At 35.8% G+C, this 25,391-nt stretch overlaps 1 protein-coding gene across 1 annotated transcript; it reads right to left on the bottom strand.

Annotated features, from left to right (window-relative positions):
- Positions 1–969: 969 nt before the first annotated feature.
- LOC129256922 (uncharacterized) lies at positions 970–24,367 on the bottom strand. Its single transcript, XM_054895140.2, has 14 exons — positions 23,870–24,367; positions 20,009–20,128; positions 18,677–18,855; positions 17,219–17,347; positions 16,101–16,470; positions 15,101–15,190; positions 14,405–14,697; positions 14,108–14,239; positions 13,497–13,845; positions 12,485–12,695; positions 11,901–11,965; positions 2,458–3,090; positions 1,716–1,973; positions 970–1,118 (listed from the first exon to the last, which is right to left on the bottom strand). The coding sequence occupies exons 1-14, from the start codon at positions 23,982–23,984 to the stop codon at positions 985–987; spliced, it is 3,078 nt and encodes a 1,025-aa protein (XP_054751115.2). The 5' UTR covers positions 23,985–24,367; the 3' UTR covers positions 970–984.
- Positions 24,368–25,391: the final 1,024 nt, after the last annotated feature.

Raw genomic sequence — 25,391 nt, 5'->3', positions numbered from 1 at the left:
ATCATCACCACAGTGATTATAATCATGAAATCACCACCACTACCACCACCACCACTATCATCGGCTTGTCATTATAATCATGACATCATCACCACAGTGATTATAATCATGAAATCACCACCACCATCAACACCTCCACCACCACCACCATCACTATCATCGTCATGTGATTATAATCATGACATCATCACCACAGTGATTATAATCATGACATCATCACCACCACCACTATTATCGTCATGTTATCATAATCATAACATCATCACCACAGTGATTATAATCATAAAGTCATCACCACCACCACTATCATCGTCTTGTCATTATAATCATGACATCAATAACACAGTGATTATATTCATGAAATCATCACCACCACCACCACCACCACTATCATCGTCATGTCATTATGATCATAATATCATCACCACAGTGATTATAATCATGAAATCATCACCACCAACACAACAACTATCATCGTCATGTCGTTATAATCATAACATCATCACCACACCACCACCACCATCATCGTCTTGTCATTATAATCATGACATCATCACCACAATGATTGTAATCATGAAATCATCACCACCACAACCACCACCACTATCATCGTCATGTCATGATCATAATATCATCACCACAGTGATTATAATCATGAAATCATCACCACCACCACTATCATCGTCATGTCATTATGATCATAACATCATCACCACAGTGATTATAATCATGAAATCATCACCACCACCACCACTATCATCGTCTTGTCATTATAATCATGACATCATCACCAGTGATTATAATCATGAAATCATCACCACCACCACCATCACCACTGTCATCGTCATGTCATTATGATCATGACATTATCACCACAGTGATTATAATTATGAAATCATCACCATAACCACCATCACTGTCATGTTATTGTAACCATGACATAATCATGATCATCACCATCATCAATAATTATTAGCATTACCCTCATTGCAATAAACCTGTATAGATACTTACAGGAGAGAGAAGGTCAAATGAAGAATCTGGGAAGATGGGATCGTCGATATCTATATAGGGTCGATCATATGTTATCGAGAATCCTAGCGTTGTAAACTCAGATGCTGTTGATAAAGAGAAAGAAAGACTTTCTCATTTTCTAGCAGTAAAGAGATTTGAACATAGTGATAAAAACCCATATGTGAGCATGAAATGGTAATATGTACCAATAACGGTGATAACTAACAAAAGGAATGATATGATAAATATAAAGATATGATAAGGTAATGATCATAACCAGCAAATGCTGAGTCGTAGGAATGGAAAATATTTTATGGAAGTTAGTTTACGTCACGATGTATTATTTCAATATAGAGTTGTATGTAAATAAGTGAAATATGCCATATGTTCCAAATAAATTTGATTAAAATTGTTCTTCAAAACATGACGGGAGGCACCGGCTGGAATCACCTCCCTGAAACCCAACCAGTGATGACACCGTGCATGACATCATCTAAAACTTTTCTCGACATCTTAAAAAACACAAATAAGTAAAACGAGAGATCTAAACAAAAAATGGAAAATGCTCCAACCGCTTTGGGATTAGTTTTTTATTTGAAAAAAAAAGGTTTTTCCATACGAAGCCAATATCTTTGTTACTTATGACACGCTTTTTTCGTTAGGTTTTTATCAAATCACTGGGATGTTAATCAGATGTTTACCTTTATATGCGAGCAATACGGGTTCTGTTTCCAGAGTCTGATTGTTACTTCCAACTCCTCTGCAGAAGTAATAACCTTGATTTTGAGAGTTGAAAAATTCAAATTGTAGAATGGGAGACTGTCTCACAAAGGGTAATACGTCTTCTCTACTGGTCTTTTTCATCCAGTAAGATTGCAGGTCCCCCGTGATAGGACAACGAAGGGTAAAGTTGTCATCAACTTTTATTTCAGGGATGGTGAGTGGAAGTTCCATAAGAGCTAAAAAAAAATAAATAAAAAATGTCTTATTATTGGGCACATATATATATTATGAATATCAGCAATTGTGGTGGCGATGAATTACACCAGACGACGTGATGTTTGTCAAATGTGTATTGCTGTCAGTTAAAGGAGTATATCCATCGAAATTTGAGAAGAAATTGATCTTGAATTATTAATGGATTTATCAACTTTAATTCGGACGGTTTACAACTTACATATGTTGATCCAGACAGATACTCAGATACTAAATGTGGCCATTAGAAATAATTGTATAACACAAAAAAAATGATGGGCATGATCCATCTGAGTGACACCACCTCCTCACCCCCTGAAAATGTATTTCTTCAACGCATTTGAGAGTTTGAGGTGTACGAGAACATATCCTTGTTAAAGTGATCAAGAAACGTCATGACTAGTAAACCCATGTTCGAATGCAAATATTTGTAGTGACAAAATGTGCCAAATTGTATATACCACTTACGTTCATCCTTTATCCCTAAGCAGTTCTGATAAATGTTGAAGAGTGGAGAAGTTCTTCTCGTGCAACCCAACTCTATTAGTTCCTCCTCGACCTCACGCCATTGATCATATATTGTGAAACACATAGTATCGTTGATTCTGTCTATTACAGTTGGACATTCTAAGTATCTTAATGTAAGCGGTCCTTCTTCCGGTGAAAATGTCTCCTGGCTGCTCTCAAGACTTTCATAACTGATGTAGATCTGTTGAGATGTTATGGAAACCGGATCCAAGAAACGTATGCGGTGAACACCATCATTTCCATCTTGTGTGATATCAAAGTAATCTCTCTCGTATAAGATGGGGACTACATATCGCTTTCTTCGTCTGCCTGGTGATCCTAATAGGAAGTTATCTACGATGACCGATATCCGAAGACCAGCAATGGTATTACCATACGAGAAGGAGAATAGATACCAAGGTAGATCAATGGAAAAGAGATACCCATTTGATGGTGAACTATAAGCAATTGCTCTGAGCGAAGAAGAGTAGAAATCAAATTGTGTAATAGCTCGTACATTAGGACATGATTGGTTAGGACCAGACGATGCTAGGAAATTATCTCGCAACTCCAACTTCTCAACACATTCATTACCTGAAAACAAAACAAAACAATGAAAAAGTGTTATAGATCTCCATGTTTTATTCACGTACATAATAAGATAACGCAACTCAAAGCAAAGGTGTGATTTAGATCGACTTGAAAACGCCCTGTTTCTATGTTTGTCTAATCATGGACATGATGAAGCATACCAGAGCAACCTAAACAAAATAATTGACGGATCACGTGACCGCCATGCTGTGAAGTTCAGCCAAATATCGACCGGAGCCTGGAAAGGTGTCAAAATTCAGATTTTAAGCAATTTTGTTGATAGTGGACTACCCCCTTAACACCATGGGCAAGGACAAGCATCCTCATTCACCAGAGAAGTGAACTCTAGCTCAAAATCCAAGAAACCTTTAGAAGCTTGATAAAGTTGATTCTAAAGACGATCCCGGTAATTCTTCGTTGGCCGCAGAACAAGCTCCATCCTACTCCGTGGCCCAGCCCGCGGGTGCTTCTGCCGAGCCAGCCCCGCTTTGGTTCACCAGCTACATGGCCTCGGCATGGCCTGTTTTGAGAAACGTATGGGTACTCGCATTGAAGCCCTTGTTTCCACTCACGTCGCCGAACTCTCTGCAAGAATTGACGTCCAAGATGAGAAAGTAAGCTCATGTAACTTACTCGTATCTGACTTGATGGAGAGGGTAGAGAAACTGAAAATTGAGAAGGAAAAACTTAGTTGGAAATTATATGACCTTGAAAATCGGGCACGTCGCAACACTAGTGTTCTACGGTGTCCCGGAGAAAGCTAACGCCTCCACTTCCTCTGTCATGAGAGAGGTCCTAGAAGAATCTGTTGGATTGCCAGTCAGTGATCTCTGCTTCGAACGGTGTCACCGGACCCCAACAACGACAACAACCAGTGCTGGGGATCTGATGAGCGGTCCAATGATGGTCCATATTGCATTTTCTTCCTTCCGTCTAAGGAAAAGGTGCGACAGACCTGCATTAGAAAGTTCAAGTCATCTAAATACAAGGATAGGAATCTGTTTGTGTCGGATGACTTTTCTAAAAAGGTTCTAGAAAGCCGTAAAGGCAAGATGGATGCCCACCGAGAATTGAAGAAGCAGGGGAAGAAGCCATTCTTCTTATTTCCAGCAAAACTAGCCTATAGGGATGTCTCTAGAAAGCTGGACTTATTACCTCTACTCTACCCTTTGTTTTTGAAGTTGATCCTTTTTTTTGGCCCCCGGGGGGGCCACTTACATTGACGAGTGGATACCATGCGCGACCAAAAAAACACGTAAAAAGGATGTCTTTTTCACGATAGGGCACGTTACGTACGTAACGTGATAAGGGTGTCAAAATCACAAAAATAATGAAAAAAGGGTATCTATTTCGCTAGGAAAATTACGTGTTTAGGGTCGAATTTGCGGGGATGATAAAGCAAAATTAAAATGTTTTATAAAGGATGTCCTTTTTGCCCCAACACTTCGTGTTTAGAGCCCGGGGGGGCCACTTCCATTGACGAGTGGATACCATGCGCGACCACGGGCTCTCGAAAAGCACCCTAAACACGTATTTTCCATGTTTTGAAAATGCACCCCTTAACAAGTATTGGCGTCTGAAACCCTACCCTTAACAAGTATTGGAAACAAAACTATACTCTTGGCAAGTATTCCCTGAAATGAACCCCTAAACAAGTATTTTATTGTTGTGTCACGGGTCCGTTGGTCGTCGGTTTTACCTAATTTACACACCATTTGGTTTAGTAAGGTCCCATCTTCCTCACCTCGCGCAAATCGGGACTCTAAACACGTAGTGTTGGGGAAAAAAGGACATCCTTTATACAACATTTTAATTTTGTTTTATCATCCCCGCAAATGTGACCCTAAACACGTAGCTTTTCTAGCGAAATAGATACCCTTTTTTCATTATTTTTGTGTTTTTGACACCCTTATCACGTTACGTACGTAACGTGCCCTATCATGAAAAAGACATCCTTTTTACGTGTTTTCTTGGTCGCGCATGGTATCCACTCGTCAATGTAAGTGGCCCCCCCCCCCCGGGGTTTAGAGTCCGATTTGCGCGAGGTGTAGAAGGTGGGGTCGTACTAAACCAAATAAATTAAAGACGAAGACCGAAGGACCCGTAACAATAAAACATTCCTGTACTTGTTTAGGGGTTCATTTCAGGAAATATTTGCCAAGAGTATCGTTTTATTTCCAATACTTGTTAAGGGTAGGGTTTTAGACGCCAATACTTGTTAAGGGGTGCATTTTCAGAATATGGAAATTACGTGTTTAGGGTGCTTTTCGAGACCCCATGGTCGCGCATGGTATCCACTCGTGAATGGAAGTGGCCCCCCCGGGTTTTGGCCTTATTTTTATGTCTTTGTATATTCAAAAATGCTGAATCTTATGGCCATATCTTGCTTGTCTTATTGTAAGCATCCTTGTATTGTTTCAATATGCCTACTTTTACGAGGTTGATATTCTTGACTTAGGGGTTCTTTTTTCCTTCAATTTGAGAAATAAGGATCATGTATATATATTTTATGAGTTCAGCTCCATGTTGTTACATTCATTTAGTTTCATATTTGATTTTTGTCTACTGATCAAAACCAAAAGAAAGAATGAAGAGTTCTTTTTTTTATGATTTGGTGGAACTTAGACCCTTTAAGTTACACCCTTTCCGGATTTCGGTCTGTTTTGTGATTGCTGCATCATGCCACGGTTTGCGCGCTTTTGTAGGGCTGACCTTGATTTGAAGCCCTCTTTTTCATCTTTTGTGATTCTCTTCTTTTGGTTGTATCTGATGTTCTTTTTTTATTATTTTTTTTCCTGAATTTTTATACTTTTTATTTTCCTTTTTGTTTTTCTTTTTTTCATGTGGCAAAGTGATTATTTGTATGAAAATCAAATGCATTGTTGTTTTTTCAGTGCGTATTGAGTATTTTGATGTAACACAACAAACAATATTTATAGTGTGGTATTTAAAAGACAATCTCTATATTTTTCTAATATGGATATAAAGCTTCATACTTTTAATTGCCGTGGATTACAAGACTTCCACAAAAGAAAGAAGATATTTCATTGTATGAAAAATTTAAATACTGATGTTACTTTTTTTTGCAAGAAACTCACTCAGACAAGACAGATGAGTTATTGAGTAAGACTCAGTGGGTTGAAGAAGCCTTTTTTCTAGTTTTAACTCTTCAAGTAGGGGGGTAGCCATCCTTGTTAGAAATTTTATGTTTTTAGTGACCCAGAAGGTAGGTTTATAATTATAAAGGCAATATTGAATGATTTACATTGTACACTTGTTAATATTTATGCCCCCAATAAGGACGATCCTGACTTTTTTCTCAAGGTTTTCGCTGAAGTAGAAAAATTAAGTAGCTCAATTTTGATTGTGGGCGGTGATTTTAATTCAGTTATTGGCCCACTCAACTACCAAGGTTCAAGACCACAGCATTCTAACAAGCAATCTAGTGAAATGCTTTCTATTTTAATGGATGAAATCGGACTATTAGATGTATGGAGACATTTTCACCCAAACTTAAGACAATATATTCGTCATCAAAAGTCCCCGAGGGCCCTATCCAGGCTTGATTTCATTTTAGTGTCTAGCAACTTTATAGAATATAGATAACTGTTCAAGTTCAAAGATATTACCTGGAATTCAATCTGACCATTCTGTTGTACAAATTTCTTTTAATGATAATCAGCCAAAAAGGGGAAGAGGCTTTTGGAAAATGAACTGTTATTATCTTCATCATGATTCAGACTTTATAAATTTAATTAAAGATACAATACGAAATTTTAAATTCAATCATCAAAACTGGGATTGTAACCCCAATATATTATGGGACTCCCTTAAGTGTGTAATTGCAGGTGTTAGTGTTGAATATTCATCCAGAAAGAAAAAAGAAAGAAATAAAGAAAAACAAAAATTGCTACTCGAAACTAAAAAAATAAGACTACAAATTTCAAATGTTATCCCGACATCTTCAGACAATACTTTGTTGATTAAATTAGAAGAAATGGAAGAAAAATGAAATAAAATTTATGACTTTGAAACAAAGGGATTGATTACACGTTCCAGGGTAAAATAGATTGAAGAAGGAGAGAAAAGTACAAATTATTTCTGTAATCTAGAGAATAGGGGTTGGCATAAGAAAAATATTTCAAGGTTAAAAGATCATGGTAATTTCATTACTGACCCGGTTGGAATTAAAAGAGAAATTCAAAGTTTTTATAGTAAATTATACTCTATCCAGGATGATGCTCAGGGGAACATAAATGAAAATGATATAAATGAAAATATGTTTGATAACCTCAATATTCCACAACTACCTGATGATCAAAAACAACTTTTGTATGCTGGACTATCAAAACAAGAAATTTTTAATGTCATTAAATCCATGAAATCAAATAAAACACCTGGTTTTGATGGGATACCTGCATAATTTTATGTTGTTTTTTGGCCATATATAAATGAAATGTTAATTAATTCTTTGAATTTCTCATTACAAAATGGCACTTTGTCTCCATCACAAAGAAATGGCATAATCACACTTCTTCCAAAGAAAGACAAAGATCCTCTCCTTATAAAAAATTATCGTCCAATTACATTATTGACAGTTGATTATAAAATTATTGCTAAATGCTTAGCTAATCGTCTCAAACGATGTTTAGATGATCTTATCAGTACTGATCAATCCGGTTTTATGAAAGGTAGGACTATTGGTCACAATATTCGCTTGATTCTTGACATAATTGAATACACTGACATGAAAGATATTCCTGGGTCTATAGTACTGTTAGCAGGGGCGTCGATCCATTTTTCAGATTGGGGGGGGGCAAAATCATGAATCAACGTCGGGCGCTCGATCACACAAAACAAACAAACTCACCCGCACACACACACATATAAGCCTATATGTATATATATATTTATATATATATGACTCATGAGAAAGAGACACATTTCTATCCAAGAAATTAATGCGAGCGCGAAGCGCGAGCTAAATTTTTTCAGTATACTGACCTGAAAACAGGAAAAAAGGTACCTGCTTAGGACTGTTTGTAGTAACTCATGAGGAGGATACATATCTCACTACACAGATAATGCGAGTGCCGAGAGTGAGCTAGCTGAAATTTCTTTATATTCTGACCTGAAAGCTTGATATGCTAAGCATTTTTGGTACCAATGATTAAGATGGGTACCTAAAATGACAATAGATGCGAGCGCGAAGCGCGAGCTGAAAATTTTGATATTTCGATCTGTAAAATAATTGACAGTTTAATGTACGTTTTTTAATAAATAACAAGATATATATCCAACAAAAGATTATTGCAAATCGAAGCGGGAGTTCTTTTGAGGCTTAGAACTGAAAACTGAAAAACTTCTATTCACTTATTTAATCATGAAAAGTATGGGTTTCTGCTACAGAAATGATGCGAGCGCGAGCTAAAAATTTTTATATTCCAATCTGAAAAGCGGACATTTTGAGCACGATTTTAAATAGAGAACGAGTTGTGTATCTCAATCTCGCTTGCTGATTTCTGTGTAACATTACAATCTTATTTCATTTTTGCACATGCGGAATTATTTGGGGGGGGGGGGGCAAAACGATATGTTTGCCCCCCCCCCCCCCCCCAGGATCGACGCCTCTGACTGTTCGATATTGAGAAAGCATTTGATAGTGTATCTCACAATTTTTTTATTTCTTATATTGGAAAAGTTGGCAGTTAAAGCTTTATATGCATCTCGCTATGCCTATGTTTTGAACAATGGTTTTCTAACTGAACGTGTCCCTATGAAACGAGGTATTTTTCAAGGTTGTCCGATTTCTCCATATTTGTTTTTACTTGTGAAAGAGATAATGGCAATATCAGTCCGACAAAACAGTGCTATTAGAGGTATCCCACTTGAAAATGAAGATGTTAAAACATCTCTCTTTGCTGATGATTCTGTGTGTTTTTTAAATGGTTCTGATAATTCTTTTTTTGAGCTTTTTGAAACCTTGCAGAAATTCGTTTTTCTGGTTGCAAAATTAATTTTAGCAAAACTGAAGCAATATGGATAGGTTCTAAGAAGGGTAATCAACACTTCCCTTACATAAACCGTGGTGTTTCTTGGAAGGCTTCAAAATTTAAATGTTTAAGGGTAGTTTTATCTCTCAATGTTGTACAAATTTATGAGTTAAATTATAAAGAGAAACTAAAAAGAATGGAGCAAACTTTAAACTGCTGGCGAACTAGAAATCTTTCTCTAATTGGTAGAATCTGTTTTGCAAAACTCTTATTTTGCCACAGTTAATCTATCTTTTTTCTGTTCTTTCTGTTAAATTACCCAGAGCCTTTTTTAAAGAATTAAATAAATTATTTTTAAAATTTATTTGGAATGGAGGCAAGCATAGAGTTCAAGGTAAGATAATGTGTAATGATTATACTCAGGCTGGGCTTAGAATGATTGACCCTTTTTCTTTTGCATGTGCTCAAAAAATGGTCTGGGTAAAACACTTATCGGATGAGAATTTTGATGCTCCATGGAAAAAGATTGAAGTAGCCTTTTTAGAAAAATTTAATCATGATATTCAAATTTTGTGGAAATCTCATGCTCCTGAGAGCATTTTAAACAGTCTTGGTAATATACAATTATCTGAAGCATTGATAATGTGGTATTCATTTAGGGAGGAAGCTGCTGTCGAACTTTATGGTAACAAATTTTCAGATTTGAGTGGTTGTCAACTCCTGTGGTATAACAAATTCATTCGTTCAAAAACTAAACAGTATCTTAATTATCCAATGTGGCATGAGAGAAATGTAATGATGTCAGACTTATTTAATCCTCCTCTTTTAGGTCACAAACTCTTTGAAGAGCTTGTGTTAGATTTTGGAATCCCCCAAACAGACAGAAGGAAATATAATTTTTTAATTAAGTGCATCCCGGGAGAATGGTTGGTGAGTTTTGACCCTTTTAGATGCGAGCGCGAAGCGCGAGCTGAAAATTTATTTTAAAAAATTATTAAAAAGTCCCTAGAAATTCATACATTTTATTTAGGGGATCACACATACCTGACAAAATATACTCTTATTGGGATGAACGTTTACCAATACCAGTATCTATCGATTGGTAAAAGGTACACTACACAAATTTTTTTGTACCATTGATACTAAATTAAGATCATTCTATTTTAAGATTTTTCATAAAGCCATAGCATTAAATGATTTTTTGTTTAAGATTAAATCTAAGGATTCACCCAATTGTGTTTTCTGTGATAAAAATGAGGAAACAATAGTCCACCTGTTTTGCGAATGTGAAAGGGTAATTCCTTTTTGGCAATCCCTTTTAATGAAAATTTCCCAAAATAATGTTCAAATAAATGGTTCTAATTTTGAAAAAATGTTCGGACTCTCAGCTGATAAGTTCATTTCATACCTTTTCTTACTTTTGAAGTATTATATTCATACATGTAAATTTAAGAATAATCCTCCAAGTTTTGCTCTTTTTAAAACATTTGTTAAGAAACAACAGGACTTGGAATATTTGATAGCTAAGAAAAAAAATAAGTTGCCCGCTCACTTTAAGAAGTGGCGATTCACCTTATAATTTGGTTTTCAAAAATGTCAGCAGGTTACATGATAACTAACAATGTATATTTTGTATAACAGGCTTAGTGCCCAATTTTTTAAATAATACTGCACTGTATTGGTTATATGGTTGTAGACATCAGATCCCATTTTTTCATGCAACTTGTATCTCAGTTTCCTTGATATACTTGTTCGTTTAAAAACCTCCATAATTATGTCGTCTTGGATAACCAGTTGTGTTTTTTAATCCTATCAATAGTTGTTGGGAAACCACTTCATAATTATAGCTTGTATATTTTGTTTTGTCTACTTTATTTACCAAATCACCTATCTTTGTTTAGATAACACTGATATTAAGTCATCACTTTGCCACATTCCTTTTTTGGGGGGTGAGGGAGGATAAGTGGGTAGGTTTTTTTTTATTATTATGGTTGTTATTTTGTCCTTTTTTGTGTAACTAACTTGTGTTTATGTGATTTGCAATCACCTAATAATAATTTGCAAATTTTGTGATTTATTTCAATTTGTTATGATAAAACAGAAAAAAAAATTGACATTGATCAATATTTTAATGAATTCACGCAACTGAATGTTACAAAAAATATCACATTGACATTCCTAACACCCAACACGTTTCCCTGTTTTGAAGTTATCACTTTGAACAATCTTAGCAAAAAAAAAATTCTGAGAGAGAACACTGGGAGCAACTGTCATTCGGTGGACAGCATGCTCGTACTGGACTTTCATAATGGAGCCTAACCAAAGAATAATCTGTCCCTCCCTTACAGTGCACTAAACAGCAATTTTTTCATGTTTTCCTCAAGCTAGATAATGCTTAAAGATTCTATTTTTGTTCGTATCCAGGGTTCAAAAGTATATTCTTTTCACATCGTATATACGCATAATGAACTACTCCTCTGTCCGGGATATATCATATGTTTTTCCACAATCACACTCAGGTGAAAAGAGCTTTCTATTTGATGATGTGTGATTACATTACGAGATTGATGCGCTAAATGAATGTTCTCATCAACATACACATACCCGTGTTGTGGCAGTAATGATATGATTAAAGGAAGACTATCGTTCCTCATTGGTATAGTATGGTCATTGGCCACAAACAATTCGAACTATTAATATGCATCAAACCAACCACCAACCGCCTACCCAAACCTTCCATCCACTCCAGGCCACATTCACATGTACACCTAACCTGATACATAAAGTGTGAAAGAATGAAATGCATAACATTCGACTTACCTAAAATTGTGACAAAGCGTACAGCTCTTTTTTCGCCCACGTAGCTTTCTGCAATACATTCAAATCTGGTGATGAAGTCAAATATGAATAAATATGGGTTACATTGTAAGAAATATTGTTGAGAACTTCTAATAAAGCAGGTAACCTACAGTGTCGATCGTATAACTACAATCCGCTCTGATTTAGGCTTATCATATCGAAACCAAAGATTACCTTTGGGGGGAATGGTCAATTATTAATAATTTGAATTGGAAGAACTCATTCCATTGTGGAAGTAGGCCTAATGTAACTTTTTCCTTTTTAAAATTTTTCTTTAAAAAAAAAAAATCATGCATCCTAGATGGTTAGTATTCTTCGTTACTTGTATTACCCTCTACCTCTCCCAAAACTGATAAAGAACTCTGTCCGAAATAAAGCAGTTTGTTTCTTTGGAGTTTTTAAAGTTAATTTCAGTGTGTTAATGAAGAACATAAAGTTTGTTTCAATTTGTGATCTGTTGCTCAGCTACCTTAGGTACACATAGTGATACAAGACGACTTAAGAATAAAAATTAATGACATCCAAAAGATATATGGCCTGCTAACCTGTACTGCATATTAGCAATTTCACCAGTAAATATAATTGTAGATGCACCAGTGGTTGTTGACTGGGACAACTGATCGGATACAATCAGATCATCTGGGACAAGCCATTGGACCGTTGGAACAGGAGTACCTCTCGCTGCACAAATAAGGGACACTTCTTGACCGGGGACTACCGAGTTGTTTCTGGATATTTGCACAATAGAAGGCTCATCTATAAGAAAATGCATAAGAAAGTTCATTTTGATTTCCATATTTAAAGACGCAATATAACCAGTTTTACAAAGAAGACCAATATGTGATTGAAATGTAATAACCTTTTTTTTAATCAATACCTAATGTCCGGAAATAATTTTTTCTTAAAACAATTACAGATGACTTGAATTGTCCCGCGGTGATATTTTATAGCATTCTGCGAGGGTGTGAGTGTGTAGGGTGTGGGTGTAAGGCTGAATCAAGATTTCGTAATTTCGTTCTTTGCTTTCATTCCTTCCCACGAAACTTACAATACAGAAATTGAAATTGTGTGCAAAATTGTGTCTCTATGAACTGTTTTAGCCAAGGCATCATAAACGTACAACTACCTTGATACATATACGTTGCATTATTTATGTATGTTTGTTTTAAATCACTCAAATACATATAATTAATGAATGATTCCTTAAGACAATGGGGCTAATGTAGCACGAGATGAAAATGTTTTCATTCCCTTTACATTTATCTTGGGATTGTTTCATCAACATTTTGTCAGACAATTTGTAGGATCTGACTGCTTTATTTAATTTTGATTGTCTGAAAAGCAAACAAAGGGACTTGTCGGATAAAACATATGACACAAGACCTATCATGAAACACTCCCTAATATCTTGTTTCTATTATATAAATTAAATTAAATATAAAAAAAATAGGATAGATAGTTTCGCAAGCATTTCATAATAAATATCGAGTGGCAGTTCCTTTATAATTTGTCAAAAATATGTTCTACTTTCTTCTGTCTCTTCAATAGAAAACCTACCGAAGCATTCACTATACATATTTGAAATGAAATGAATGCGTTCCAGAGGTTGACAAGTAAGTCCCATTGAAAACATCCTCTCAGAAGCTTTGGTGAAATCCCAGGCTGATTGAAGGCATAGGTTCCATGTAGGTCCTTGCTGGTTTTGAGGAACTGAACCACAATCACCTCTGTAATTAAGAAAGTTCATACGAACAGCTCCACTTCCCACTGAAACACCTTGGTATGGATTTTGGGGACTTGGTGGACCAGTCTCTAGGGTTCGTTGAATGTAAACCTCGATACGATCAGCAGAAGATACCGGTAGTGGAACGCGAAGAGGGAGATTGTGCGTAAGAATTCCTTTATCCTATCGGAGAATAAGAGGAAATTGGAGGAGATATTGATATTCCTGAAAACAAATCGTGAAAATGCATGTAGAAATTGAATGAGCAAGATATTAGTATTTTCATAAATTTGAATTTATTCATTCAAACTTTTTCAAGACATGGGCCTAATTTTCAAATTAAATCAGTACCTCAAATCACGAACTTATAGTTTAATAATCTCCTATGACAATTGCATACATGATTTGCAACTATATACATGATAGAAGAAGTCGAGGGTCTCACCGTGACACGTAGCTCAGCAGTCAGTGTTGCACTGTTAACAGTCTGTCTTTGTTGATCTATGATGGCTATGCTGAATATGGCATAAACATCCCCCGACAAACGTGGAGTGAAGGCAGGAGTGGTGACATTAATCTTTTGGAAAGAAAGAACCAATTTCAGGCAATGATGATGAATAAAAAAAAGTAGAATCATGAATATAAATTTTCAATAATGATTATGTTAACAATATTTCTTATCATTGTGTCGGGTGCGGCATACACCCTCTCTCTTTTTCAATGTTATATAAGTTTCTCTTACCGATTCAATATGCATGCGTGAGCCCTGTGGTGCTGCGAAGAGATAGAGACCTATTAATTGTATGTCATCCGATGTGAATGGATCACGGGGAGTCCTAAATTCTGCACATAAGCTGTTGAAGAGACTGGCATTCTGATGTACCTCTTGACAAGTTGTACCTTCTTCATCAGATAATGATGAACAGTTAGACTCATCGAAGCCAGTTCCACAGTCATTGTACGAGTCACAGACTTGACTCTGGTTAAAACAACCACGGCTGACAGGACAAACTTCTTTCACTTGGTCACAAGATGCTGTAAATTAAATTCAACAAAAGGAATATCATTCCAACTAAGATACGGAAATTAAGACGATAAACATCTTTATATCAATACGAATCATCCTTCTAATTCATTCCTCGATTCATTTGATGCTATTCAATTCAAATTCAAATGCACCCTTTTTTCCATGAAAAAAATCGTTCAATTCGACGACATTTTTTGTAACTCTTCTTAAGCTTTCATGGAAAATAGCAACTGAACATTCTACATCCTACTATGCCAAGCATCGTCTATAAATCTGTTCAATATACCCAACGAGAATTCCCGAATGGCCCATTTTATCATTTATTATGATTAAACACAGCATATGAGTGTATACATATTTCGTGTAAGGTTTCTTGTCCTATAGCTACTAAACATTAACAAAATTACATACGTGCAAACATAGGAGTACTCGTAGAAGCAGGGACAGTACTTGGTCCAGAGGTGGAAGGAAGTTGCCATGGTTGCACTGGTAGCGGGATTTCTAAAGGAAAAAAAACAAAATAAAAGAACCCCTTAACAAAATAAATATTATAGAACGGGAGAGTACCTGTGGAAATATTGTGGAAAAGTCTCTAATTCACAAATTCCATCTCTTACATTTCCGTGAATATTAACTATGCGCACAAGTTGAAAAGTGAGGGAGAAAACTCACATCCCTGGCGTACACTTCCCATGATTCATATCATGTACTTGGTAGCAGTTGTCTACTCTCATTGACGTTTAGATTCGAGACGGATATGTTGGCCATGGATAATTTTTGTATAATATTTTTTTTTCAGTAGGCAGCAAAGTATTCAAGTAGTCATGGCTTCTCTGGTATTGCTTGAGAAAATGTTCTCTTTCTACTTCATTAATTGCCAGTTTGATCTTCATTCCATTCAATATTATTTAGCTTTGACTTTTCACGTGGCTCATAATTATAAGTCGGATTGTTTGAAAATATACTCACTGTAGGCTTCTTCATTCTTGGTACTGGTAGTAGCCTTTTTCAGATATCCAACAAGTGACTTTTACATGCATATAGCAGAAATGGTAAGAGTTCAATCTTGAATCCATATACGGCCATAATTTCATTTATTGTTATCCCATCTAGATCTTCAGATTTAGAAGTTCCAAATGAAAGCAGAATTTGTGTAAATTTTGATTCAATTACCCTAAGGTCCACATTGTTCATGTTGTTGGTGATTGGAGACTAACTCTGTCATCATCAAATACGTATTTTCTATATTCAACTATCACCCAGCACTACATTTCTTGTGAACGCTAACTTTCTGACGTATGTCATAAGATTAAAAGGAAATGTGGATAGAGGATTGTACTTATGGATTAAGGTAAGCCTAGGGGTACAAAGCTCGGTTAAATTTTAGACCCATCGGTTTAAAACCACTCACCGAAGCATTCTGAATACAAATCATAAGCGACTTGCACCCGTTCTCTCGGTTCACAGTAAACACGTTGAAGGGCCGCATCATTGGTATAGGTGGCGTAATCTTTGACAGCCAGAAGACAGGAGTTTTGACCTATCGGTAGGACCCCAGTCTCGCCCTCACTCAAGATACTGGCGCATTGATCATAGTAGAATCTATACCGCACCCTGAAGCTTGTCGTTGTTAATAAACTTGGCGGAAGATACGGGTTTGACGCACTGGGACTCGAATTGATGACATAAGAAACCTCCAGTCGAACCATGTCAATTACAGATGGATTCGCACGAATCGGAGAGCGTAATAAAATTTCATAGCTGCCATCGTTTACTACCCACTATGATAATAGAAGAAGAAGATGAAGAAAAAAAAAACATGTACCTTAATGATAGCTATCCCGTATCATTCATACATCCCCAGTTTTTCCTTTATATTTTTGGTATATCTATAAGGACTACTGTGACAATCGATACCTTTATCATAACTCTGTAAGGCTTCTTTCTGAGTGCATCAATTTGAGATAAATATGATTAACGGATTGTTATGTTTGATTTTTTTATTGGATTACATTAATGATAATAACAACAACAACAACAACAATAATAAAAAAAATAATGATAATGATAATAATAATAGTAATAAATTATCAAGTGCATAATAACTGTTGCAGTTCTCTTTACAAAGTATAAAATAATATGAATACAAATATATCAATTGAACAAATGTAAAACGTATATTTAAAAAGATAGTAAAATGATTGATAAATTACAATACAGAATAATGCAATTTAGAAATCAAAGAGAACGAACAACCTGTGTATATTATGAATGCCACATAGTATAGATCTGTGATATATGACTCTGCACCCGGCTTTGAACATACGGATGCAGAAGAAGAAAAACAATCACACACGTCATAATCCAGACTATATAAATCCTTCAATAGAGGTAAACAAAATGAGATTGAAAACGATTCAAAAGTATATGTTATTTCAGAATAGTCGATGATTATCAAGAATTTTATAGGCATATTGTCATTGTAACACTACTAATGAAAATAATTAGGAATCAGGAATTCAATTTTACCACTATGGCGTTAGATAAGACGAGAATAACTGGCTCCAATGAATCACTTGTCACAGAAGAGAATGGAGTAAGGACCAGTCTTAAGTATCCGAATTCTCCCACAGGAAAATCCACCGTAGAAAAAGAAATCTACAAAGATGATAATATAAGACACCATGTGAAGCATAATTGAAAAACGGTTTCTTATCTTTGCCTTGTGCAGATATGTTGATGAGATCAAACTAGTTTGATTAATCAAAATGTGTCTTTCTTTGAATTATGTTAATATCAACCTGGTTTGTTAATAATCATGTTACCATGGTAATAATAATTGGTCACGTTTTTACTGATTATAAATTATTTCGATAATGATAAAAATAGAATAACAGGAATCATAATTACAAAGAAAATATTGTGATATTATCATGAAGAAAAGTAATGACAAAGATAATAATGACCCTAATATTGATAACCATTATATTCATCAAAAATGTTTAATTGACAGATTCTGATTTTTTTTCTGAAGAAAATATCATTTCTTAAAAGTCTCAGGATGTTTATCATAATAAAAAAATCTTCATTGGAGATAAAATACACTTCTTCGTCTAATTACACATACAAACGCACGGAATTGAATCCACAGTCCTCTATTATTAAACAATATTGAGAATCAACACACCACGACGCTTCCATATTATTACCATGAACTTGATGAAAAATATTATTATAAATTTATTTATTTATTTTGTCTTATTTAATTCATACTACAGGGTTGGCCTGTTAAGTTTGAAAAATTAGTTTACAGAGGCGCCCTGCAGTTAAACAAACATCATTCAACATGAAAGTGTACATCATATAGGTAACATCATAAACTACTCACAACCAAACATCGAGAGTGGATAAATAGTAATCTAAAAAGCAGATACATGGATTGCACTGCTAAGATGCTACTGAGTCAATTTGAAAGGCTTTGTATTATCTTTAAAATATAAACAGCTAGGGATGTACAAGTCTGAATGTTTACATGGAGTCCATTTAAAAGAGGCTGCAACATATGAAAAAGATTTTCTTTTATATTCTGTCCTTGCGTGGGGAAGTTGGAGTGCCGGGGAATTTGAAGAATAACATTTAGAAATAAATCATTAAAATCCTTACTTTCATTTGATTTTCAAAATGAAAAACAATGAAACAGCCACTTGATCTTGGCAGGGCTAAGTTTAATAATACATGCTTTAGCATGACTCCCCTTACTGGCAAATTTTAATTCGTAATATAGGCTGTATAAACCTTTATGTCACTTAAGTAATATATAAAAAACAACACAACAATCATATTCCTCCGTCTTCCACTGTACGTATATTATAAAGGACTTTGTTGACCCCAGTTTTTAACAGGCCTATATTCTCCCCTGATTTCCAATTAAAGGCATGAAGCATAGCCAAAAAGGAAATAAATATTAACAAAGAGGAAATGTCTTACTGCGTCGAGTAGGGAGTAGTTGTTAGCAGGTCCAGGAAAATATAATATTCCATCTGTAACTGTTGATGTCTCCTCCTCACCACCATTATTTGGAGCCGCTGGAACGTAAATTACACTCCGTGTACACGCATCCTGAAAAGCAGAGGAATTACCTAGCACATGCTGGCAAATCTCTGGCGCTGTGATAAGGTTAGTTGAAATAATATTTACATGCTTATTCGTCCACAAGATTTTTTAAGGGGGGTGCTGCGTTATTTACTATAGGCATCACTCCCCGATTGACAAGCATAAAAAAGGGGGGTATTGCTGACGGGTAATTGGGAGCAATAATCTTTTTTGCCTCTGTGTCAATTTTTTCTTACAACCCCCACCCTTCCCCGACAGCAGCACGTACAGCACCCCATATTTAAAGGTCAAGTCCATCCCAGAAAAATGTAGATTCGAATAAATAGAGAAAATCACACTAGCATAATGCTGAAAATTTCATCAAAATCGGATGTAAAATAAGAAAGTTATGACATTTTAAAGTTTCGCTTATTTTTCACAAAACAGTGATATGCACAACTCAGTGACATGCAAATGAGACAGTCAATGATGTCCCTCACTCACTATTTCTTTTGTTTTTTTATTGTTTGATTTATACAATATTTCATTTTTTACAGATTTGAAAATAAGGACCAACTTGACTGAACCATATAATATTTAACAATGCTAATTCCACTTGTTCAGGGAGGAATTACTCTTTGTTTCACTTGAAAATGGGGAGAAAATTAGAATATTTCATATTTCACATAATAAAATACAAAATAAATAATGAGTGGATGACGTCATCAGTCTCCTCATTTGCATACAGACCAGGATGTGCATATAACTATTTTGTGAAATTAAGCGAAACTTTAAAATGCCATAACTTTCTTATTTTACATCCGATTTTGATGAAATTTTCAGTGACATAATGTTTGTTGGAGTTTTGTCTTTTTATTCAAATCGACTTTTTTGTTGGGGTGGACTTGTCCTTTAAAAATCGTTCACAGGGCACTGTAGGCATAGGTCCATAGATAAGCTGCTCGCATGTGACATCACAAAACTTAAAATCCACAACTCTTTTATTCTGTCATGGATGATTTCTCATCCTTTTTTTAACCTAATGACCGAATGGACTCAATCTTTATTGCAGCAGATTTATATGTCTCTACTTTCTTTGGGCGTTGATGTCAATTTAGACTTTATGATACGAGCTTACAAATACATAGATACAATTAATTTAGGAATACTTATTTTTCCAAATATTGCTCTAGATAGTTCCTGTCCCCAATTGAAGGCTATACTCACATCTTGGACATTCTATCTCGTCGAAAGAGTTTCCACAGTCATCGTAAGAGTCACAAATTTGATAATTCTGGTAGCATGCTTTGCTTGTTGGACATGTTCTTTCACCATCACTACATTGACCTGAATAATAAATACAACGCGTTTTTATTAATTTGCATGTAGAATATTATGTTGAATGTCATTGAATTACCTTGATAAAATGAATTGCTAAAGAAAACAAACTTGTGGGTACATTTATTTTTAATAATACATGTTCACGATAACTTTGCTCAGTTATTGAGGTGGCCTATGTCTTTGTTCATCATTGAATCTTATTCATGTATTTTACCACAAACAACTTTGCAAAAGCTGGGTTGCAGGGGTGGCGGAACGTTATCATTTGAGGGGGGGGGGGGCAAAGCCAAAAAGGGGCGCTTATACGTCAAAATGGGCAAAAGGATTTTTACCATAAGATTATCATTTGCGTAAAGTAGTTATGTGTTTTGTAGTAATTAAGTTGAGCAAAGCTATTTTGAAGTCATTTCTGATTGAAAAGATACTGTATGTAATTAGGCTCATCCGCGAGCGAGCGGTTTGAAAAAAAAATCAAATCTGAGATTGTAAAACTCGCTTTTTGTAAATCATAGCGCTAATATTATGTTAGCCCTCAAGGGACTGGGCTATTTGAGATGTATTGAGGACTAGGGGGGCAGGGGGCATATGATGACCCCTCTTCTGATCTCGGCTGCAGTTCGCGCGATCGCGCCGAAATTTGGCACACACATTCTTTACCAAATAAACTACAAGCTAGTAAAAAAAATTCTGAAAATAGTTATTTTTTATTTATTAATGAAATATGCAATTTATTCACGAAAAACATTATTTGCATATTTAACACACAATTTTATTTCAAATTTTCTTCTTTTTTTGCAGATGTCATCTTTGTAATCAAATCTAAAAGTTTCCACAAAGAAAAATTGCGAAAGCCAATTTTTCCTTATGTATTTCTTTGTTTTTATAATTTCTTATGTATTACTTACCTTTTTTTAACCTTTTGTTTTCATTGTTTGTTTCATTGGAAAATATTACAGACCATTTAAGAACTAAATTAAATCCTAATTAATTAAGTAGACGAATTAGAACGAAAAATAATCACCCTTTTATGAATTTCATCTCCCATACACTTTGAACACTAAGTATAAAAATGAGACATTTTCAGTATGACGTTGTGTCGTAAAAAGTCAGGTGACGACGCGATGCTATACCCGTATGTCGCGAATTTGGTCTCAAAAGTTGCGCGAGACTTAAAAAAAAGTCATAAAATTTTGCGGCGCTATCTTTTTACGTTTCGGAAATATCGCGCGAAGTGTCGAGGGGGGCATCATGACCCCCCCCCGTCCTTTTAGGGTTGAAAGGGCATCCTTGCGAGATGTTGCAAGCGCGAAACGCGAACTCAAACTATGGACATTTCATGTAATAAGACATGAAAATTAAACATTCCGAGCAGTTCTTGTGATCTTGAAAAAGATTAGCCCAAAACTTGTGATATTCCAACAATTCTAACAATGCTTGTAATGAACAGGTTGAGTACCTTACTAAACAATAATTGATGCGAGCGCGAAGCGCGAGTAAAAAAATCTGTGATTTTCTAACCTAAAATGTACTATGTTTTACTTCAAAAGGGGTGTTTCATTTTGGAAAGGGTCATATTTCATTTGGAAGAAAGGACAAATTTTCATTCGGGTTTTTTTTTGTGGAAGGGCCCCCCCCCTTCCACAAAAAAATCCCCGAAAAAAAAATCCCCGCAAGTGCCCCCCGTTCCGCCGCCCCTGCTGGGTTGAAATGCGATTTTACGTGATAATTGTCTGTAGAATATCGAGGTATACACAGAGATTATCAAAGTAATGGTAGTAAATGTATCGCTAAAAATTAACGTCTAGAGGTATCATGACACTTTTTTGAAACTTCATGTATAACGTTTTTTTTTATTCCTGTTTAAAGCATCATTGTGGTTTTAGTCTTTGAGCCGCGGTGACCTAAGGTAAGTCCACGCAATGGACTAAATACAGTGCGTATAAAAAAATCCTGTACAATTATACATTGGTAATATCCTGGTAATTTTTCCATATTTTAACATTGGTACAAATCCATTTAAGCAAATGACGATATAACTGTCGAAAAATATTTTCCGCTTGAGTGAGCACGACTTACTTTGGAAAACTTAGTGAAAAATGATTTACACAGAACTTTTAAATAGTTGTGCGAATAAAAGTAGACCTAAATCATGAAGAATTCTTGGAATTTAGTTAGTAAAAATTGATTTGAATATATCTTTTACCTTTTTAACTTGTTTCCTTGCTCAAAACACTTCGGAGAGTGCATTGCGCCCCACCCCGCTCCCCCACACACCGAGGCCATCGTGACGAAATTTGCTTTACACTGAGCTGCGATTTACATGAAATGGCTTAGGCTTGATTTTCATTTTGTAAATCATTGTCAAGCTTAGGAAAAGTGTTGAGAAACAAGTATTAAATGAAAAATGGAATGTAAACCCAATTTAAATGATAAAATCTTAGTGAAAAATGCTTGAGATGTCTGATATAAACTTTTGTTCAGATTCAGTTATGTCCTCAGATCCTGCTGATGGCACAAAAAGGGTAAAGGTTGTGCTTACTGAGTGATGAAATTTCAGTTTGGGAGGCAAAATTGTTACAAAATGCTTGAATGTATGCGTTTTATTTCAATTGACTAAAAGTGCAAGGGAAATGTTTGACAAATGTTTCGCAGGGTAAGTTTGATTTCGCCCTTTCCCTTTGACACTGCGTGAAAACGAGCATTTCTGCGCAAACAGATTTCTGCGAGCTTTACAAAAATGGACAGTGCTCACTCGAGTGTAACATTCTGTCAAAACTTTTATTTCCATTAGATAGATGAGACCCAAACCAAAGAATATATGTGAAAAAATTACCCACATGTTGTATATTTTTCAATTCCCAGGGCTTTTTCAAAGTGTAAACTTTTTTTTGATACACACTGTAGAAAGGAAATAATAGATAACATACATAGAAAAATAAAATGAAAGAGAATGAAACAGGAAAAAAAAGGTCAATGGAAATGCCATCAGCAGATAATAATAATAATAAAAAATTGAAATAAAAGGAAGATATGGGACAGAATGTTAGAAATATGGAGACGAAGGGTTACAAAGGAAAGGGGAAAGGGAACCACTATCATGACTATAGGGGGTTTAAAAAAGAAAGGTGAAAAGGGAACCACTATAATGGGACTTCTCTGAAGATCGTGAAAAATATCTCAATTCATTGCTTTATTCATACCGATGCAATAAGCCCACCCATCATTGGCGTACAGGGTGGGGGGGGGGGTGGGGCGGGCGGTGATGGACTCCCAAAGGACTACTCTCTGTACGACATAAAGAATATATACTCTATACGACCATACAATACGAATATACGTATTCTACAAAGAGAACTAAACCGGAAGAAGAAGAAGGCCAAGGGGAACAAATAGAAAGAAAGGAAAGGGGAAGATTGCAAAATCATTATTTAAAAATTAATCAAAAATATATTTCTGTATGGAAAAAGTTCAAAATTCTTGAGCGCTCGTTTCGCTCGCTCGTATATTTCGAGCTTTTGATCCATCTGCAATATCTGGCCCCCTCATAGGCATTTTCCTTTCTTTTTTTTGCTCATTCTGCTACTCGCCTGTTTTGCTGCCCGCATACTATACGGGATGGAGACGACCAGTGACCGACAACAAAATATATATCGACTGATTGTTACTCGAAGATTATTATTGCCTATACAACCTCGTTCCTTGATGAGTGCTCAAAGATATATACCTCTATATCCTTGGTCTACTTACCCACACCGGACGATGGGGTGGACGATGGTGGTATCACTTGACTTATCACGTTATTAAAATCCGCAGTGAAAAAGAAGAGTATCAAACACAACATGACACATCCTGTAGCAGACATTGTAACTTTGGGTACTTATTACTATTTTTTCGGAACTTCCTCTCCAACCGTCATGTGAGATGATGTACAACACTATTTCAACCCTATGGCCTCCGTATAACACTTCCCTGGTTAAAGCGTTTCGGTATGTTACTCTCCAAACTGCTGTTCCTTTTTCGGTACAAAAGAGAGATCTTCTAATCATCCTGCATAAACCATGACTGTTTCCAACCCTACACCTACACTTGCTGCGTTTATCAGGTAAAACGTGGAGCATGGGAATGCACGTACAGCTCATATTTCCTCCAAAAAAAGAAGGTCGGAGAGAGAGTGGACCTTGTTTAGGCGGTCTTACGTAACTCGTTTCAATCATCGATCCGTCTAGTTTTGTTCATTCGTTGTGCGCTTGAACGATTACTACCAAAAGGTTTTACTAGTATATTTTTTAAGTTCGATCGGTGACGTACATTTTGTAAAAAGGACCTTTGAAAATCGCACAACCATGAATCTCCAACGCCCTGCTTAGTAATCTGGGACGGTAATAAAAAATGATGTAAGGAATATGGCTACTTTGGATTGGGCCTCATTGGAGTAGGGCTTCGGTTCAGCTGATAGGAAAACCCCAATGCCCGGGGGGGGGGGGGGGGGGGGACTTCCATTGACGATATACCATGCACGACCATAGGGTCTCGAAAAGCACCCTAACAAGTATTTTCCATATTCTGAAAATGCACCCCTTAACAAGTATTGGCGTGTGATACCCTACCCTTAACAAGTATTGGAAACAAAACGATACCCTTGGCAAGTATTCCCTGAAATGAACCCCTAAACAAGTACAGCAATATTTTAATTGTTATGTCACGGACGTCGGTTTTTACCTTTACCTACATCATTGGGTTTGGTACGGCCCCACCACCCATACCTCGCGAAAATCGGGACTCTAAACACGTAGTGTTGGGGCAAAAGTACATCCTTGATAAAACAAGTTAGTATTTTTTATTCCCTCGCAAATTTGACCCTAAACACGTACATGTAGCTTTCCTAGGGAAATAGATACCCTTTTTTCATTATTTTAGTGCTTTTTACACCCTTATTACGTTACATATGTAACGTGCCATATCTTGAAAAAGACATCCTTTTTTTGGGGGGGGGGGTGGTGCGCATGGTATCCACTCGTCAATGTAAGTGGGCCCCCGCGCCCCAATGTTGAATCTGGGTTTGTGCTTTCTTAGGATGTGAAACTAATTTCCTTGTAAATTAAATTTGGAAGTTCAGACGAAGTTTATTTCATGACAGAGAGTTTTCCCCCTTTTTATTACATTTATATCACAAAAAATTGCAAAAAGTTCTTTTCCCTGGGTGACATCATTATGATGAATTGGAGGATGACTTCTGTCTTGACCATTCATTTTCATCGATAACATAAAA

Source organism: Lytechinus pictus, chromosome 3 (genome assembly GCF_037042905.1).
Source record: "Lytechinus pictus isolate F3 Inbred chromosome 3, Lp3.0, whole genome shotgun sequence".
Taxonomy (NCBI): Eukaryota; Metazoa; Echinodermata; class Echinoidea; order Temnopleuroida; family Toxopneustidae; genus Lytechinus; species Lytechinus pictus.
Note: the sequence above shows the minus strand (reverse complement) of the source record. Positions and strands in the feature narration are given on the sequence as shown.

Excerpts from the sequence above, each read along its gene's own strand:
- LOC129256922 (XM_054895140.2), bottom strand. The coding sequence starts at position 23,984 with ATGTCTGCTACAGGATGTGTCATGTTGTGTTTGATACTCTTCTTTTTC. Across the intron at positions 18,856-20,008 it reads CGAGATAGAATGTCCAAGAT|CGCCAGAGATTTGCCAGCAT; the intron begins GTGAGTATAGCC and ends ACCTTATCACAG. Across the intron at positions 14,240-14,404 it reads CACGCATGCATATTGAATCG|ATTAATGTCACCACTCCTGC; the intron begins GTAAGAGAAACT and ends TCTTTCCAAAAG.